The sequence below is a fragment of the Nelumbo nucifera genome, chromosome 5, assembly GCF_055504915.1.
Source record: "Nelumbo nucifera cultivar China Antique chromosome 5, China Antique-T2T, whole genome shotgun sequence".
NCBI lineage: Eukaryota > Viridiplantae > Streptophyta > Magnoliopsida > Proteales > Nelumbonaceae > Nelumbo > Nelumbo nucifera.
Window position 1 is genome coordinate 84,855,945 of NC_142653.1, and position 17,940 is coordinate 84,873,884.

At 41.3% G+C, this 17,940-nt stretch overlaps 1 protein-coding gene and 1 non-coding gene across 7 annotated transcripts in view; both read right to left on the reverse strand.

The window, feature by feature from the left end:
- Positions 1-11,818: 11,818 nt before the first annotated feature.
- The window catches only part of TPR9 (Tetratricopeptide repeat (TPR)-like superfamily protein), an 88,472-nt gene continuing 82,350 nt past the window's right edge, over positions 11,819-17,940 (reverse strand). For 3 of the 6 annotated variants that reach the window (XM_010280598.2, XM_010280600.2, XM_088888632.1), the window contains 5 exons: positions 16,715-16,881; positions 16,440-16,554; positions 16,086-16,166; positions 12,380-12,634; positions 11,819-12,230 (listed from right to left, as the gene is read on the reverse strand). In XM_010280598.2, the coding sequence (XP_010278900.1) occupies positions 12,425-12,634; positions 16,086-16,166; positions 16,440-16,554; positions 16,715-16,881 (573 nt within the window). In that variant the 3' untranslated portion in view covers positions 11,819-12,230; positions 12,380-12,424. Of the gene's footprint in view, positions 12,236-12,379; positions 12,635-16,085; positions 16,167-16,439; positions 16,555-16,714; positions 16,882-17,940 lie in introns of all 6 variants that reach the window. The other 3 variants (XM_088888631.1, XM_010280599.2, XM_019200399.2) reach the window with 2 other exon arrangements.
- On the reverse strand, positions 17,511-17,629 carry LOC148791955 (5S ribosomal RNA). The gene has a single exon (XR_016076822.1). It is a non-coding gene; the product is annotated as a 5S ribosomal RNA (ribosomal RNA).

Consider the following 17,940-nt stretch of genomic DNA (forward strand, 5'->3'; position numbering starts at 1 on the left):
AAAATAGATGACAACTGAAGGGATGGGATATCCATCACATGGACGCCCAAGTCTTGCGGAATGGACTGGGCGAATTTCAAAAAAAATTTCTCCCATCTTTGCAAGGAATCGAATTCCCTATTTTAGAAAACATATTTTCAAGGATCAATCTTGAACCATGAACCAAACCAGATCTGAACCAAAAAGAGTAGGAGGGAGGATGTACTTGATACGGAGAAACAGTATCTCCCAATGAAGGTGTTCACGCCCAAAGAAGGATCCAAAATCTGCTCCCACTGAAAATGGCGCAGCGCAGGATGGAGTAGAATCAACAATGTTCTTCCAAAAGAACTTGACCCTTCGCAAGAATCAACTGGATGGCTTGTGAGTACAGCTCCAACAAATCTTTTCCCAAAAGATTGGAATCAAGATCAGATCTTGATTTCTCCCAAGAACTGGAGATCGAACTGAAGGTAATGGCGGTGGCAGGAAGGAGGCGGCAAGAGAGTATTCGTAGGGTGCAAAATTCTCTCTTCTTGTGATTTCAACTCTTAAGAGAATTGAACATCAATCCCTAACAGTTGCCGCCTCTTTCTCCTTTCATAATCTTAAAAGGATAAGCTCCTAATCCCATTAGGATTTGCTAATCCAAATCATATTTGGATTAGAAGTCCCTTTAAGTGATAAGGGATAACCCTTATCATATCTGCATATCAGATCAGCTATCTCCTAATCTAATTATGAGGCTTCCAGATCTAAATCTCATTTAGATCTTGGACTCTCTAAGTGGATAGGGTCTAGGCCCAATCCTATCAGCTGATCCATATCAGAATTCGCCCATTTTAATTGACTGATCAAATTAGCCCAGTTCGAAATGGGCTTAAGGCCCATTTAAGGTTATGTACTCACTTAGCCTTCCAAACTACTGCCCAGTTGGGCTTGTATGGCGTGGGACCCAAACATTGATCTACACATCAGCCACATGGGTTCAACCCAGCCTTTGTTACAAGCTTGGCCAAATACACTGTTATGGACAGTGCACCCCCTGAAACCCATCTTATGGGCTCTATGGGCCCAACACTTACTCTAAGTGGTCCCTGGGCCAAGCCACCTTGTATAATGTCAAGCGTGCCTGTACATCTTTCAGGCTTACCGTTAAATGGTCTCTTTGTCATCTTACCTTGAAGGCAAGGCTCAAAAGTGGGAAGATCTTCTACAGTTAGAAAATCCAAAGGACCATCCTTTATCAGTCTTGTGATTCGGTCAATACTGATATGGCCAAGTCGGTAATGCCACAGGCACGTGGGATTAACTGTATCACGTGCTCTTTTCTTGGGGATTTCGGCCGACGTAGTTTCGTCTATGTTAGTTTCTAGAGAAGGATGTAGAACATAGAGACCGTTCTCCAGTTCCCCATATGCGATGAATTTATTGTTTTTTTAATAGTAATCGTATTACTGAAAAAGATAGAATATCCATGCGCACACAGTTTTGAGACAGAAATCAAATTTCTTCTTAGATTTTGCACAAAAAGACAATCTTTAAGTACAATATTTCCTTCTCTAAATTTTAATTCTACGTTGCCTATTGCCATAGCTGCAACGCTTGCAGAAGTCCCCAAGTAGAGCATCACTTCTCCATCATTCAGCCTTCTGCTTACCTTGAACCCCTGCAGTGAGTTACACGCATGAGTTGAAGCCCTGGAGTCAATACACCAGGATGTAGAAGCCACTAATAAGTTAGTTTCTATGACACAAGATTCGAAATTACCTTTCTTGGATTCCAGGTATTGAGGATAGTTCCTCTTCCAGTGGCCAATTTGTTTGTAGAAGTGACATGCATCTGCTGTCCTGTCCTTCTTCTGCTTCTTGGGCTTGGTAGTCTTCTTCTGAGGCTTCTTTGCCTTCCTCTTTTTCTTGCCCGTTTTGTTAGTTTCAACAAGCATCACCACAGGCCCATCCTTCTTAAGTAAGTCGTCGGCCCTTTGCAACATATTGCTCAGCTCTTGGACGCCGACATTCAGCTTGTTCATATTATAGTTTAATATGAACCCATTGAAGGAAGAGGGCAAGGAGTTCAGAATGACATCTACTTGAGTGCCAAGATCTAGCCCGGATCCAAGGGCTTCCAACTCGTTAATGTATCCCATCATCCGAAGACAATGGTCGTGAACTTTCTGCCCCTTGGACATCTGAGCGGTCATGAACATTTTCAAGACCTTCTGCCGAGTAGAATGGTTCTGCTCTTCGTACATTGTTTTCAGACTGTCCAATATATCCTTAGCGAGTTCGATCTGATCGAACTGCCTCTGTATTGAGTTGTCCAAAGAAGCAACGACATAGCAGCGGGTTAGAGAGTTTTTATCCTCCCAATCTTGGAATTCTCTCCTACGGGCTTCAGAAGCCCTATCACCCGAACGTTCCGAGGCAGGATACTTGACTACCTTGTCCAATTTTTCAGATGTTAAAACCAGCATTAGGTTACAGTACCATTTGACATAGTTTGGACCCTTAAGCTTGTTGTCGTCAAGAAGCTTTGAAAATTGTCCGTTTGCCATTTTCTGATAAAACAACAAATATCAGTCCACAACCTTACTTGATTCATGTTCAAATCATAGACATGGATTTTAATCTATGTTCCATTCCCATTTGTTCATCTCTGAGTTTTCCCTCCTGCTCAGGGATGGAGACAACGACTTGTCTCTGGAAATGTGGGAAACCACGTAGGGTGCATGGAGCCAACTGTTTCAGCCGCAAAACCCCACCACCTTTCTGTGAAGGATCATATCCACTCATCATATGAGTTTTCCCTTTGGCCTCTATCAGACAAGGTTCAGAGCCGTTTTCAGGTAAATCTTTCTGTCCAGTGTGTGCTCACCCATCACATTCGTGAACGCCAAGGTATCGTGAGAGAGTTCTCATTTTCTGGTGAAGCCCCTCCCACATCGGTCTATGACGCCGCTACCATCTTATGAAACACTTGGACAAGCCCAACAACAAGTGGATAGCCCATTTTCTGGTGCGTTTCCTCATTACTGAAGGACCCATCCTCATGCTAATGATGGAAGGCCTTTAGAGAGTTCATCACATGAATCTCCCTATCACGTGCACTCATATTTACTGGAGGGAACAAGAATTACGCCCTAGTTTATTTTAGGTCAAACCAAAGTGGCTCCCACAGACTTTCATAAAGCTAGATTTCGGTGGGCCTAAATAGGTTAGGGTTCCGCACGTAACCTCTTCAGGAGGTGTGGGGTCCACCATTGAGGGAGGTCATCCAATGACCAGGAGGGACACCATGGCAATGATGTGCATTCAGCCATGGTGTGCGCAAGAGCCACTATCGAATCTGCATGGGCCAAGCACTTATGGCCCATGAACGTAGCACATCACACATCTACATCACATGCAGGGAGGAATTGATCCAATCAATTAATTATCTCTAAAAGCCCATTTGAAGCCCATTTTAATCCATAATATTAACAATTAATATCATCTAGGTATATGGGCTGAATTAGGGTTACCCAGTTCGGCCCATACAGCTTGTTCTTTTGAAGTGGGCTTTTGGCAATTTTAACAATTTAAAACTGGGCCTTATAGGTTGGGCCGAATTAAATATCCAATTAATTATCAATCCTTAGACCCATTAAACAAAAATTAGGGCTGATATACAGCCTTAATCGAATCCCAGATTCGGTCCAAACAATTTGAACCAATCTTGGTTCGAATGGGTCTAGGGTTTGATTTTTAATTAAATTTTTAATTCAAGAAAATAATTTGAAATTAAAGAACTGATAAAAGAAAACAAGAATCAGTCAATCCAAGGTTGTTCGTACAATCCATCATGCAAAACAGAGGTTAGATCACAGAATGCAGTTTCACAAACTGCAAATCACAGGTAGCGAATGTCCCATCTACGAAATCTCCTTCCTTGCGCCGCCATCTTCGATCCAAAAAAAATAAAATAAATAGAAAACCTAATTTCTATTATACTTACATCAGATCGAATACCTAATACATTGAGTCTAAAAATAAAAAAAAAATTATTTACAGACCAAATGTAATGAAGAAATCAAGAAACTGCAAATCTTGCAGGTTCCCTGCGTAAACCAAGAATTCGATATCTTCTTGTACGAACAACCCATAAATCAAGAAAATCATAAAGAACTATTCTAAACAATAATCAGATTTATATAAAATTAATTTCAGATTATTCGCCCATTAATTTTGGGAACAAATTTCCAAAACCCATATCTGCGCAAATCGGGTAGAACACCTTTTGCCCATTTGTGTAGGTTCAGATCTGAAAATTGATTCAAGATTTGAACCATGGCTCTGATACCATTGAAGGGATGGGATATCCATCACATGGACGCCCAAGTTGTGCGGAATGGACTGGGCGAATTTCAAAAAAAATTTCTCCCATCTTTGCAGGGAATCGAATTCCCTATTTTAGAAAACATATTTTCAAGGATCAACGGATTAGAAAACATTTTAATCAGTTCTTCTGCTCGTTGCAACATATTGCTGAGCTCTTGTAAGCTGACATTCAGCTTGTTCATGTTATAATTCATGATGAACGGATTAAAGGAAGGAGGCAAAGAATTAAGGATGGCGTCTATCTGGGTCGCAAGGTCCAATCCGAATCCAAGAGCTTCAAGCTCATTGATGTAGCCCATCATCCGAAGACCATGGTCATGAACTTGTTGCCCTTTGGACATTTGAGCGGTCATGAACTGTTTCAAGACCTTTTGTCGAGTAGAACGATTCTGCTCTTCATACATCGTCTTGAGACTGTCCAATATGTCCTTGGCAAGTTCGATCTGATCGAACTGCCTCTGTATTGGATTGTCCAAGGAGGCAATGATGTAACACCGGGCAAGGGAGTTTTTCTCCTCCCAATCCTGATAGTCTCTCCCAATATGTCCTTGACAAGAAGCTTTGCAAATTGTCCATTTGCCATTTTCGGATAAAAGAGCAAATATCAATCCACAACCTAATTTGATTCATGTTCATTACATAGATATGGATTTTAATCTACGTTCCATTCCCATTTATTCATCTCTGAGATTTCCCTCCCATCTCAGTGACGGAGACTACGGGTTCTCTCTGGAAATGTGGGAAATCACATAGGGTGCATGGAACCAACTGTTTCAGCTGCATAACCCCATCACCTTTCTGTGAAAGATCATATCCACTCATCATATGAGCTTTCCCTTTGGCCTCTGTTAGACAAGGTTCAGAGCCATTTTCAGGTAAACCTTTCTATCCAGTGAGTGCTTACCCATCATATTCATGAACGCCAAGGTACCGTGAGAGAGTTCCCATTTTCTGGTGAAGCCCCTCCCACATCGGTCTATGACGCCCCTATCATCTTATGAAACACTCAGACAAGCCCAACAACAAATGGATAGCCCTTTCTCGGCAGGAGCGTCGGGGATCACTTGTAGTCCCTTGACATCAAAATCTGGCAACACCAGTAGGAGTGCCTTCTTAGTATCTTCAATACCGTCGAGGTAAGATGATGAAGCTGAAGGGAGTGAGAGATCCATCGTATGGATGCCCAAATCTTGCAGAATAAGGTGGGCGAATTTCAAAAATTTATCTCTCCTCAACTAGGAATCACATTCCCTATTTTAGAAAAATCATATTTTTCAAGGATCAATCTTGAACCAAGAATCGAACCAAATCTGAACAAAAGCAATAGGAGAGGATTACACCTGATACGAAGAAATAATATCTCCCAACGAAGGTGTTCACGCCCAAGGAAGGATCCAAAGATTGCTCCCACTGAAGATGGCACAGTGTAGGATGGAGCAGAATCAACAATGTTCTCTCCAAGAACCTAATCCTTTGCAAAAAATAGCAGGATGGCACGTGAGCACAGCTCCCTATCAGTCCCTTCACAAGGAACTGATGTCAAGATCGAATCTTGATGTCTCCCACTGAACTGGAGGTCGAACTGGCAGGTGAGGCGGCGACAGGAAGAAGGCGGCAAGAGAGAATTTTTGCAGGTGTGCTGAATTCTCTCTTCTTGTGATTTCAGCTCTGAAGATGATGTGAATGTGTTTTTTCTAAAGGCAGCCACCCCCTCCTCCTTTTATAACGTTAAAGGGATCAACTCCTAATCCCATTAGGAGTTACTGATCCAAATCATATTTGGATCAAAATTCCTTTTAAGTGATAAGGGTAAACCCTTATCTTATCTGCAGATTAGATCAACCTTCTCCTAATCTCATTAGGAGGTTTGCAGATCTGAATCACATTTAGATCTGGACTCTTTGAGTGGATAGGGTTAAGACTCTATCCTATATGCCAATCCAATCCCAAAATTCGCCCGTTATTTAATTGATCAAATTAACCCAGTTCGAAATGGGCTTTAGGCCCATTAAGGTTATGTGCTCACTTAGCCTTCCTAACTACTGCCCAGTTGGGCTTCCTTGTATGGCGTGGGACCCAAACATTGATCTACACATCAGTTACATGGGTTCAACCCAGCCTTTGTTACAAGGCCTGGCCGAATACACTGTTATGGGCAGTGCACCCCTGAAACCCATCACATGGGCTCTATGGGCCCAACACTTACCCTAAGTGGTCCTTGGGCCAAGCCACCTTGTAACACCCAGGGACTGTGGGCAGATGCAAGATTAGCCCATTAGATATTACCCTCAATGGTCTTACACTTAACCTCTCAGCCCATAATGATCAAACACTGCCCAACAAGAGAGGACCTCTTCCTCGGCTGCAAGGAACAGTGTTGCACTCTCTTCTTATATGGATCCCGGGAATTAAAACCTTTTGCAAACATTTTGGAAACCATAATATATATATATATATATATATATACTTTTATATCTCATAAAATATATTTTGCAAAACAAATCTCAACGATTGAAATCGGCTGCCGGTAGTCTTGGTTTCCATCAGAGAGAGTGCATCCCCGATTATTACCTTTTTCTGACAAAGGGGCTGATCCTGTCACTATGATCACCCACTCAGATGAATTCTGTGACTGTCCCAACAAACCCAGGTTTTGACCCCCGCTAAGGATCTCACTGATTGGTACATCAAAGACAGCCCAATCCGACACCTAGTGTAGTATCATAATCGAGTCTAGGGGTCGGGTGTAACTTTCCAGTTTTTCCCATTAATCTCTAAGGTCCAGGGCAATACTGGAAATCTGGTCCAGTTCAAAGATTCAATTAATCCTACACTGCATGTGCCTTGGGTCTCACCCTAGCGGCTGAGACAGGCCACCCCAACCGACTTGGTGGCACATCAGTGTCAGCCTTATCAGGATAGGTCTCCCTAGACCGACCCACTGGCTGTGAACATTTTAAACTAACACGAGTCTCATTAAGTGTCCAGTTTAAGGGTATTACACAAAAACACACCACATGAACATGAATCAAATATGTACTTTATTCATTTACAATAAACTCATAATGTATATCATTCTGATTGAAGCTAAGGGCATACAAAAATTGTTTAACAGAAGCAAACTCCTTCAACGCATCCAGGTAGTTGGAAGACTTCTTGAACACCTCCGCTACCTCGGCCACTACCTTCTTCGACTCCTTTGCCGAAACTAGGGCTTCGGCAGCCTTTGCCTCCACCTCGGTAGCTCTCTTTTCGGCCTCGGCAGCTCGTCTCTCCGCCTCTGTGGCGATGCTCTCCAGCCACACCCGTCCACTTGCTCTTTGGAGAGCCCTTGCTGCACCTCCTGCAACAGAACTTCGAGGTGGTCCCAAAGCGATTGTTCGTCCAGAAGCACCTTGTGGAATTTCTAGTGCTTCTCCTCGACGGCGGCGGCGGTTACCTTTTGGAGCTTCTCCTCTGTGGCCCTCTTCTCTTTCTCGGCCTTGTTGGCATGACGCATGACCAACCTTGTTCGGTCCCCCAAACCGGTGAAGTGAAGACAGGCCTGCCACAAAACTGATCAGTGAAAACAAAAAATAAAAAGAAACATATACACGGTGAAATATTGAAGAACATCTTACCTCGGCAGGATGGATCCGCTGACCAGCTCCTGGTTGACCCCCTCGTCGTGGATGGAGTCCCTCTCTTGGAGCTTCCATTAGGGGTGGAAAGTCTTACCATCCCCTTCGGTCCTCTTGGAGCCGCCTTGTATTGATGGAGGAGCTGACGAAGGCCCGAATGGGTGCTCCCTATGCAGAAACCTCCGCACTGCCTCCTCGGCCTGCCTATCTGTGTTGGCAAGCTTCCGCGGGGCGCCTCCCTCGATGTGTTAGTGGCAGGCCTCTTATTTCCCACCTTGGGCCCCTTCGTGGGCCTCTTCAGCGCCTCTTCCCGGGTGGTGGGCTTCTTCATCACTTCTCCCTCGGTGGTGGGCTTCCTTGGCACCTCCACCGTCCTCTTCGGTGCCACCACCGTTTGCTTCCCCTTGGTAGGTTTTTGCGAATCTCCCCCCTTCCTTGGGGCCGGGGGGGGGGGGGGGGGTAGCTTCGTTGCCAGGCCTCTTCAACATCTGTCCACTAGCCTTCTTCCCGGCTTGCTTCGCCCGGGCCTTTGCCAATAAGCGTTCCTTGACGTCCATCAACACTTTTGCGAAACAACAAAGGAAAGCAATTAGCACGTCAACAAAGAGAAAAAGAAAAGAACGTAGAGGACGCACTAACTACAGAACCTCCCCTACCGAGGAAGGCTGGGCTAATCCCAGCGAAGACTAGGGGGACCTCCTCCTCCACCAACGTCTTTGCCTGGAATGTTCCCATCACAAGTAAATGAGCCACTATTGCAGCCTCTTCGTTTCGGAGTGGTGGGGGACTTCTCTCGACGACGAGGTGGCGCTTTCATGGGGAGAGTCATTCCCCCGGTGATTGCCCTCGACACCCTCCAAGGTTAACCTCTCCCTCAAAACGGCTACATCCCGTTGATGGGGGACTACAGCTAAAGAGCCTAGAGAAGAAAAGGGAGAGGGGGTTGCAGGAGAGCTCCCTCCCGAGATGTTCGGGAGTTCATGGCACTTGGGACCAAAGTCTAAAAATGACATGATTAAGATTAACTAAAAGAGGGTAGAATGTCCTGAAGAAGGAATGAAGTAAAAAAGTTCTGGAGACTTGGGAGTTGGGGAGCTACGTTCACTCGAGAGCAAGGGCGTCTAAGTTCAAATGGAGAAGAAAAGCACTGCAGGGTCCCTATTTAAAGGAAAATGAATGGCCGGGATTTCTCTAAATCTGACGGCTGAAACCAATCCACTCCCACCATCCAACTGTGATGCACCACCTAGTGCAGGCCCTCGGAAGACAAAACGACACCCAAAGCAACGGTTCAGATCGGCACAGATCCAACGGACGCGGGAGCCCCCTAGTGCAGGCCCTCGAAAGACGAAACGACGCTCAAAGCAACGGTTCAGATTGATGCAGATCCAACGAATGTGGGAGCCCCTCGTTCCTGCGAACTAGTCTCACCGCACCTCCTAGCGCATGCCCTCGGAAGGTGAAACGACGTTGGGTGAACTGCAAAGACCACTCGCAGCAACTCGTCGAGCGAACCGGAAGGCCCGCTTGTCACGGGCCGCTGAATATATCGTGCAACCCAGCAAACACAGGACTCCTGGGACGGCCATCCCCTGCACGATAGCTCTGCTAACGTGACCTACCCTGTGATAGGTCCCAGTCAGCAGCTACGTGTATAAATGCTCTTCTTAAGGTGAGAACAAACCACAAAATTTCATTGAACTTCAACTGCCCATCCAAGCTGGTTGGGTGGTGTTTAAATACAAGAAATTCTTAACTACCTACCAATAAAATAGCCCCTAATTAAGGGATTAGCATTCTAACTAGCTGGCTGATCCCTAAGCCATAGCAAAATAACAAACTAACAATAATAACAAACTAACAATAACAAACTATTTGGCCGATCCCTATGCCATAGAAAAATAACAAACTAACACAATAACAACTAACTAATTTGGCCGAGATATTCTCCTACCAGTTATTGACTCATTCTAAAGCAAAAAAGACAGAAATAGAAGCACGTCCAGCATCACTCCATGTACCTCAGATTCTTCCTGGGCACCCTAGCAGACCTTCTTAACTCATCACCGTGCGGGATACGGGACACCCCCGCCAGGTTGAGGCATCCACATCGCTCGCGCTTTTGAACTAAAGAGTGATGGCACAAATAGCAAAGACTACGCCACTGCAGGGCATCCCTTGGCTGACGACCACTACTCCCAATGACCAAAGTTGAAGCCTCACTTCGATTACCACCCTCATTACGGGCAAAAGCCGAGGCCTCACCTCGGTTTTGGGAGTGGGGGGCAAGTGATGTGGGTTAGCTTGGCCCAGCCCACATAGGGCTAGAAGGCCCAGCCCACTAACACCTACTAACGTCAACCACAGTAGGCGAGAGACTTGTTGCCTTCGTACGAAGCCAATCACATAACTATCTAGCATACTACGAGGGCTTGCAGTCTGACCTCGTACGACTCTCATCCAAGGCAGTCATCTTCACCTACCACCAGAACGCTCAAGTATAAATAAGAGGTAACTACCCCTTAAAAGGGGCTGGAACAGAGTAACTCCAACATCACTCACTCATTTACTTCCTACACCTACATTGTCTACCTAGCATTAATTCAGGGAGATTTGGTGCATCTGAGGACTCTCTCTAGGAGCACTTTTGCACTCTCCCCTACTTCACACCTCTTCCTAACTTGAGCGTCGGAGCCTCCGCCTCGGGTATCCACCCTGAGGTCTCTGACACTTCCTATCTTGTAGCATCTCAGGTCACCGGGGACCCCGCCTCGACTAGCAATCCTTGGCTACCATAGTCCTCGGAAGGAATACTTCGCTTTGGCTTGTCACCCTCGGCTTCGATCAACCTCTTCCGAGGCCTCGAGGTCCTTGGCTAACGCTCGAAACTTGAAGGGTGAATTTACCTTGTTGCCCTTGGCCAACCCACGCGGCAACAATATTAAATTATGTGTTTTTTATGTATTTATACCTTATTCATAATTATTTTAAATTCATATTTAATACTATTAATATATTTATGGAATTTGTGAATGTTTTCTTAACATTTTGAACATGTATTCATGTCTTTTCACCATATCCATACATAGCCTTACAAACATGTCAATACAATTTCTAATATCAATAGTTTTAACTTTGAACTCTGAACCTTGCCTTTGGAGAGCGGTTTCAATGTTTTATGAAGCCTAACTTTGACGATAACAGCCTTATTAATCAAGGACCTTCAAGGGCGGAAAGAGTTTTTAGGAATGAAGGTCATATTGTTACAGTGTAGTTCAGGTGAGATAGATCATAGAAGTAGAAGATCCTACAAGGGCAAAACTTATGGCTGTAATCAGTGGGCAAATGAAGGGACTAAACGATCATATAGAAATGAAATCAAGAAATGTGGCTTAACAGAAAGATTCTTGCGAAAAATCCAATGGGTGTGAAGATCAGCTAACTGCATGACTAACACTTTAGCAAAACAAGGGGCAATCTCTCTCTCTCTCTCTCTCTCTCTCTATATATATATATATATATATTGGAAAAGTAAACTGAATAGGGAGTGATAGTAAATAACTACTATTTTGGAATAAATAACTATGCTCTCCATTGTGTATATTTTCGCATTCCATGCTTACAAATTTCAAACAAAAGTAGGAAAAATTATAAATTCCATCACATATGACAGCCTAATAAACCATAAATTCTGCATTGTAAATAGCAAATTGGACACGGATAATAGTAAGAAATGATTTAAGCACTAATTATTTAAGTGGATATGGCTTTAAATAGAGCAGATTGGCAAAACAAGATTCATGTAGTTGACCCCATATAGTTCGGCAAAGGCATGGGTGATGATGAAAGATGTCACTAAGTTTATGAATTCCATAGTAACGTTGTTCTTAGTTGTTGAAAATTCCCTAGTAATAGTTGCAAGTCTTATTGTTTCAGTCCTTTCAAAAGTTTACCACGATACATATCTTAAAAAAAAAAAAATAATAATAAAATAACAAACTACATTACTTTAATATACATTTCTTAATCCTACTCCAAGTTTTCCTTCAAGAGTTTTGATTACTAGATATACAGACGGTACAACTGATGACTGTCAAAAACTATAATGGAATTTGTTGATACATCAGTGAGTTTTCCTGGGTGCTAGCTAGCAAGACGGTCATTAGTTGAAGTTGAATCTCCTGCCTTTGTCCAAGCCGTAGTTGCTTAGTTGCTATTGATAATGATGTTTGAAGAAGTCTTTCCATAATAGCTATCCTTGACATGATAGGAACATAATTTTTTATAGTCAAACAATGAAGACAAGTACAGAAGTTAAGTGAATAGAGATCAAAGTAGCATCACACAAAAAAAGCAATGAAAAAAAAAGTTTGCTGGTCTTGATGAAAAGAAACCACATACCTCAATCAATTCCCTTCCTTACAGAGCTGCAACATAGTGCTCATGCTAGTAAAGTTTGGAAGCTTCTCTCTTGAGGCTTTCCAGATACGGAAATATTCTGGCCGAATGGGATCCATAATACAGTGAAAATATTTCATCAAGTTGATTTATACTGTCCATTACAGTACTGTCGCCCAAAGAAAGCTGGATGGATGCAAGTTTAACCAATTCATTTCCAATGACAATATGGTTGGTACTGTAAAGCTTCTCAAGGATCTGGAAAATTGATGAAACCATAAATATTCATTTAGATCTATATACATGAAAGTTTTTTAAAGGTAATGAAAACTTGATCCAAAGGATTACCACAGAACTCAAGTTTCCCAAAGGAAGAGCAAACAATCACTGTTTAAGAATGAACATATCAATACAGCCAACAAGATACAGAGTCAGAATAACTCCTTGCATATCTTTAGTTGATTAAGTGAAATTTTGACAATTCGATCATGTGAAGTTTTTCAACATACTGATCTTTGGGATAATCATTATATGTCATATTACAAGAGAGAAGTGTTATAAATTTATATAATTCAGCAGGGACAGTTACAGTACATTATGCATGTGTCGTATTACAAGAGAGAAGTGTATACTCTTCAATTTTTTGATCAACAATATGGACTCAACTCCCATCATTTTAGCACAATGTAGTACTCTCTGACTTCTACCCACATTTTCACACTTGTTGGCCTTCACCAATGTGCCCCTCCCAAGAAAACCCTGTATAGCCAGGACCAACAATGGTGTATCTGTGGCACTCATGTTATATTTAGTTAATAGATCTGTAGAAATGATCCATTACATTTAAGTAATGACATACCTGTTAGAAGAAGTTATCTGTTACAAGTTGAAGGGGGTTGAATTGAAGAGCTAGGGGCAGACCAGAAAGGACTCAGGTGGAAGTGGTAAGAAATGGTTTATGTGCCCATAATTTACTGATGAATATGGCATTGTACATCACTTCATGCAAAAAAATGCCAAAGGTTTGGTTTCGACCATTTCCAGTCCACCCCTCCCAAGACAGTAGACATAGCTGGGACCAACATTGGGTGATGGCCTTGTATATGGCATTGAACAGGATGGAATGGCAAAACAGGATTCATGTAGTCAACGCCATATAGTTGGGATTATGATGATACGTAGAAATGAAGGTAGACCATAACAACATGAAAAGGGGTGTCAATGGACCGGATTTGGGTTGGACTCCATCCGAATCAAATCTAATATTGGATGGGTTGGACCATCCAAAGATTGTATTGGATTGGACAGGTCCATATTTTATGGTCAACTATAATTAACAGACTGAAATGGACAATCCCAGTTGGTCCACAAACCGTCTGATCAATTTAGGTATATACTTGGTTAGCTGTCCAGTACTAGCTTGTTCATGTTTTATGTTCGAATCAGCCTTACTAACTTGGACTCCATCCGAATCAAATCTAATATTGGATGGGTTGGACCATCCAAAGATTGTATTGGATTGGACACATATTTTATGGTCAACTATAATTAATGGACTGAAATGGACAATCCCAGTTGGTCCACAAACCGTCTGATCAATTTAGGTATATACTTGGTTAGCTGTCCAGTACTAGCTTGTTCATGTTTTATGTTCGAATCAGCCTTACTAACTTCTTTTTGGGGGTATTTAGTAGCTGCATTTTGGAGTTTACTTTTATAGTTGAATGAATTCTAACTCTTGGATGAAGACCTAGGGTTTAGACATCAGACATTCAATTTCTTTTGTAATTTCAAGTTCTTGACATGCATATTTTAAGGAACGTCAGTTGCTACAGAACAATTATTCTGTCTATTCTTTACAGAAGCGATGCCAGTCCATTAATTTAGGTGAAGTTAATGGACTTTCTATTCTGTCTGTTCTGGACTTTCTAGCAGTTACAGAAGCATAGGCACTGCTCAAGACGAGGACTCTGATGCTTCAAATTCAAAAGTAACAGTCAGCTTCACTCCTACAACCACTTTGTCTTCCAGGTTTCCTCATTTTCTGCTTTACACTCTTTTTTTGTCTTTTATTTTTGTTGTCATTGCTTTCTAGGTACAGACTACAGAATATCACCATTTACACATGGCCTTTTAATATTTGATGTTTCATTCGGCTTGGATTGGATTGGACCAAATCTGGTCCATTTGAATTTTAAGTGGATCGATTTGGACTTTGTTTGTATGGATTCGGACCGGATTGGGTCCGGTCCATTTGTAAATGGATTCATGTTGGATTGGATCGGATTGGACCAAATTCAGTCCAATTAACACCCCTAAACATGAACAATATGGAATTCTCTATTCTCTAACATGTGCCGATGCATCAATCAAATACATTAACATGGAAAACATTGTAAAAAAGGCTTTCATGCATGCATAATCACATAAGACATGGCAAATATACCTGAGGTATAATATAGATTTAGATGAGCATATCATGCATAATTGTGATACCTATATTGCCATCAATATGGAATTTCTATGAAATACTGAATCCATAAATTCATGCTGTCTCCTGATTCATAATTTTATGCTATCCTATATTGTACGGATTTGTGTTTATATTTAACAATTGATTCACTTAAAGTCAACGATGAGTGGATTTAGATAAGCATATCATGCAATCTTGTGATGCCTTAGGTTGCCAGCAATATAGAGTTTCTATGAAATACTAGTCCTGTAAATTCATGTCGTCACCTGATCCATAATTTCATATATGGCTTTGAACATATATTTGGTAGTTGATTCATTTAAAGGCAAGGGTGAATGGGCAGACCAAGAAGGTCAACACAACCAAAACAAGGATGTTGAGATGAACAATTGGAAGGTTTAGGCTAATGAATAGATGGGGTGGACCCAAAGGGTAACTAGAAGAAACCAAGATCAACTATTAAACCAGTGAGGGCCTCTATTACATGAACACTTCAAAATGTGTGACATACCCATGTTGGACACCAATTGACACTCACACTGGCATGACAATTGAGGGGACTCTTTAATATGTGAACAAATAACCTAAAACTTAGTCTTCAATCTTGAATTGTAATATTTGATAATGTAGCATACTCATTTTTCCAAGAAAGGTAAAATATAGTTCTTTTATTATAATCAATGATAAATTATTTTAATCGTTTAATGTTGTTTGCATTGGTTTATGGCTCTACTATTTTTTTTCTTTTCAAATAATTATTCCCTTAATTGTTTGATCTAGCTAACCCCATATAGTTGGGATGAGGCTTGGATGGTGATGATTCCATAGTTATATGAAAAAATAATATATTTATTACTATTATTATTAAAAACAAAACCAAAAAAATTGAAGTATCTTTCCAAGTCCTTGAATCCTATTTTTTTGAACTTGCCAAGCCTGAGACCTTGTTTCTATGTTCAGTACTCTTATTCATGAAAGATAACTACATAAGAACTGATCCATTGCAAGTTGAAGGGTCTAAAAGGATAACTGGAAGCCAGAAAGGATGTGGATCAATGTAGAAACAAATCCAAACAGGTAGGAAGCAGAAATGATGGTGACAGCAGAAATGACCTGGTCATGGTCACAATATGTCTTGTGACCATGACCAGGTGCATACTAACCAGTGATTAAAAAGAAAGAAAAGACACCGACTGGGAAAAATATCATAAACTCTATTTAAAACAAAAGATGTACCTTAATTGATGCTTTACTGTGGTCCATGGCAGGGTGCAATTCTCCTATTGAACAATATGCCGCTGCAAGATTGTCCTCTGCCTGTAATAAAATATAATATCATGTGGTAGTACATAAAAATCGTAATTGTGAGTCAGAGTTATTGTCTATATAGCATAGCTATGCCATCCAAATCCATTGATCCCATGAAGTACAGCTGAGGCAGTGAGAGACCAGATTCTATTCTTTTTCTCAAAGCATTTTCTACTCTTATAAAAAGCACTATTAAAAATAGCTCACTCCCAGAAAACAAAAGAGGGTTAGCAGCTGCTACTTAATACAAGATTGACTAATTATAAGATGAGGGAGACCTACCTCTGCCATGTCCTTATTATATGCATGCAATGTTGATCTCAGTATATAAAGTGATTCCAAAGCATCCGTGAGTGTATTAGTTGCAACTTCCATTGAATTTATTGCATTGTGCAGCCTGTTAGAATTGAATTTCTAATTTTTAGTATGTTTCATCCTCAGAGAAGATTAAAGATCGTGTGCACAGTTTCAACTATTAACCATTGCAAATGGGATCTGTTCAAGGAATAGTACCATGGTAGGATACAAAGCAGCAAAACAATACAGTTTCATTGTACCTATAGATATAGATCTCAGCTTTCTTGGCTGTGGCATGTGAGGATTCTAGATCATTATAAGAACCACAATTCAAACAATATCCAGGATCAACTTGAAAGGTTCTATTGGTTTGTTCAAGCAGGAGCTGGGCCACTTTACTGATGTCTTCTCTTTTCAGTTTGTCAATCTTCAAAATATGCAGATGCTTCAGTGACAAAGAAAATAATATTGAAATGCTTCATGCTAATAGAAAACCTAGAGTATCCCTTGGCAGGGGACGCCATAAGGATTGATGGTCTAGAAAATGAACACAAGCATTGTGCTGCCTAAGCAGGAGTTAAAAACTATTATTTAATAAATCCTACAAAAGAGATCTCCAAATTTGTCCCAATAAATTAGTGATCATTACCAACCTTTTTTGTCAATGATTCACCTTTTTCTTTTGATTTCCTTTTTCCTTTGAATTTTGTCCAAGGACAAGGAGTGAAGTATATAAGTTGAACCCTACCATCAATTCACTACCTAACAATGGGATACAATCCGCTATTTTATAGCTGGTTCCTACACAAGGAAGCACCAAAATATTTGATGTGAACAATATGAATGTCTCATCTTTATCAACTCTACAAAGCTTTGTAACCTCCAATTGAGTGTGGCTTCATCTTCCACAGCTAGATCAGTGGTCTCTTTGCGATGGTGCTTGCCATGTCCTCACCTTATCAAATTATATTTTGATGACTGCAGTTTGGGCAACCCAAGACCATAAAGTGTAGAAAGAGTTCTTTTTTTTTTTTTTGATAAAACAAAAATAAAGTTGGGGTGCAACACAAGGACTTCCCAGGAGGTCACCCATCCTAGTACTACTCTTGCCCAAGCACGCTTAACATCGGAGTTCTGATGGGATCCGGTGCATTAGTGCTGGTATGATCACACCCAACTATTTTTGGACCTATTGACTATTTACTCTGGACCTATTGACCAGAGTAAATAGGGCACAACTATTTTTGGATTGCTGGAGGTTGAAATGTAACCAGAAAAGTATGGGTTAGGTGGCAGATGCCAACCTAAAAATGGGATGTATGGAATGGTTGTATATAAATCATTTTTTCTTCTATCTAAAATAAGTTAAGAGTGATCAATAAAAAAAAAACAGTAGTTGGATTGTTCAGACTATACATTTCTGTTGCATTTTGCATCAGAAATATCAGGAAAGATATTAATGGTGGTCTACATTCTCCTGCTTGTC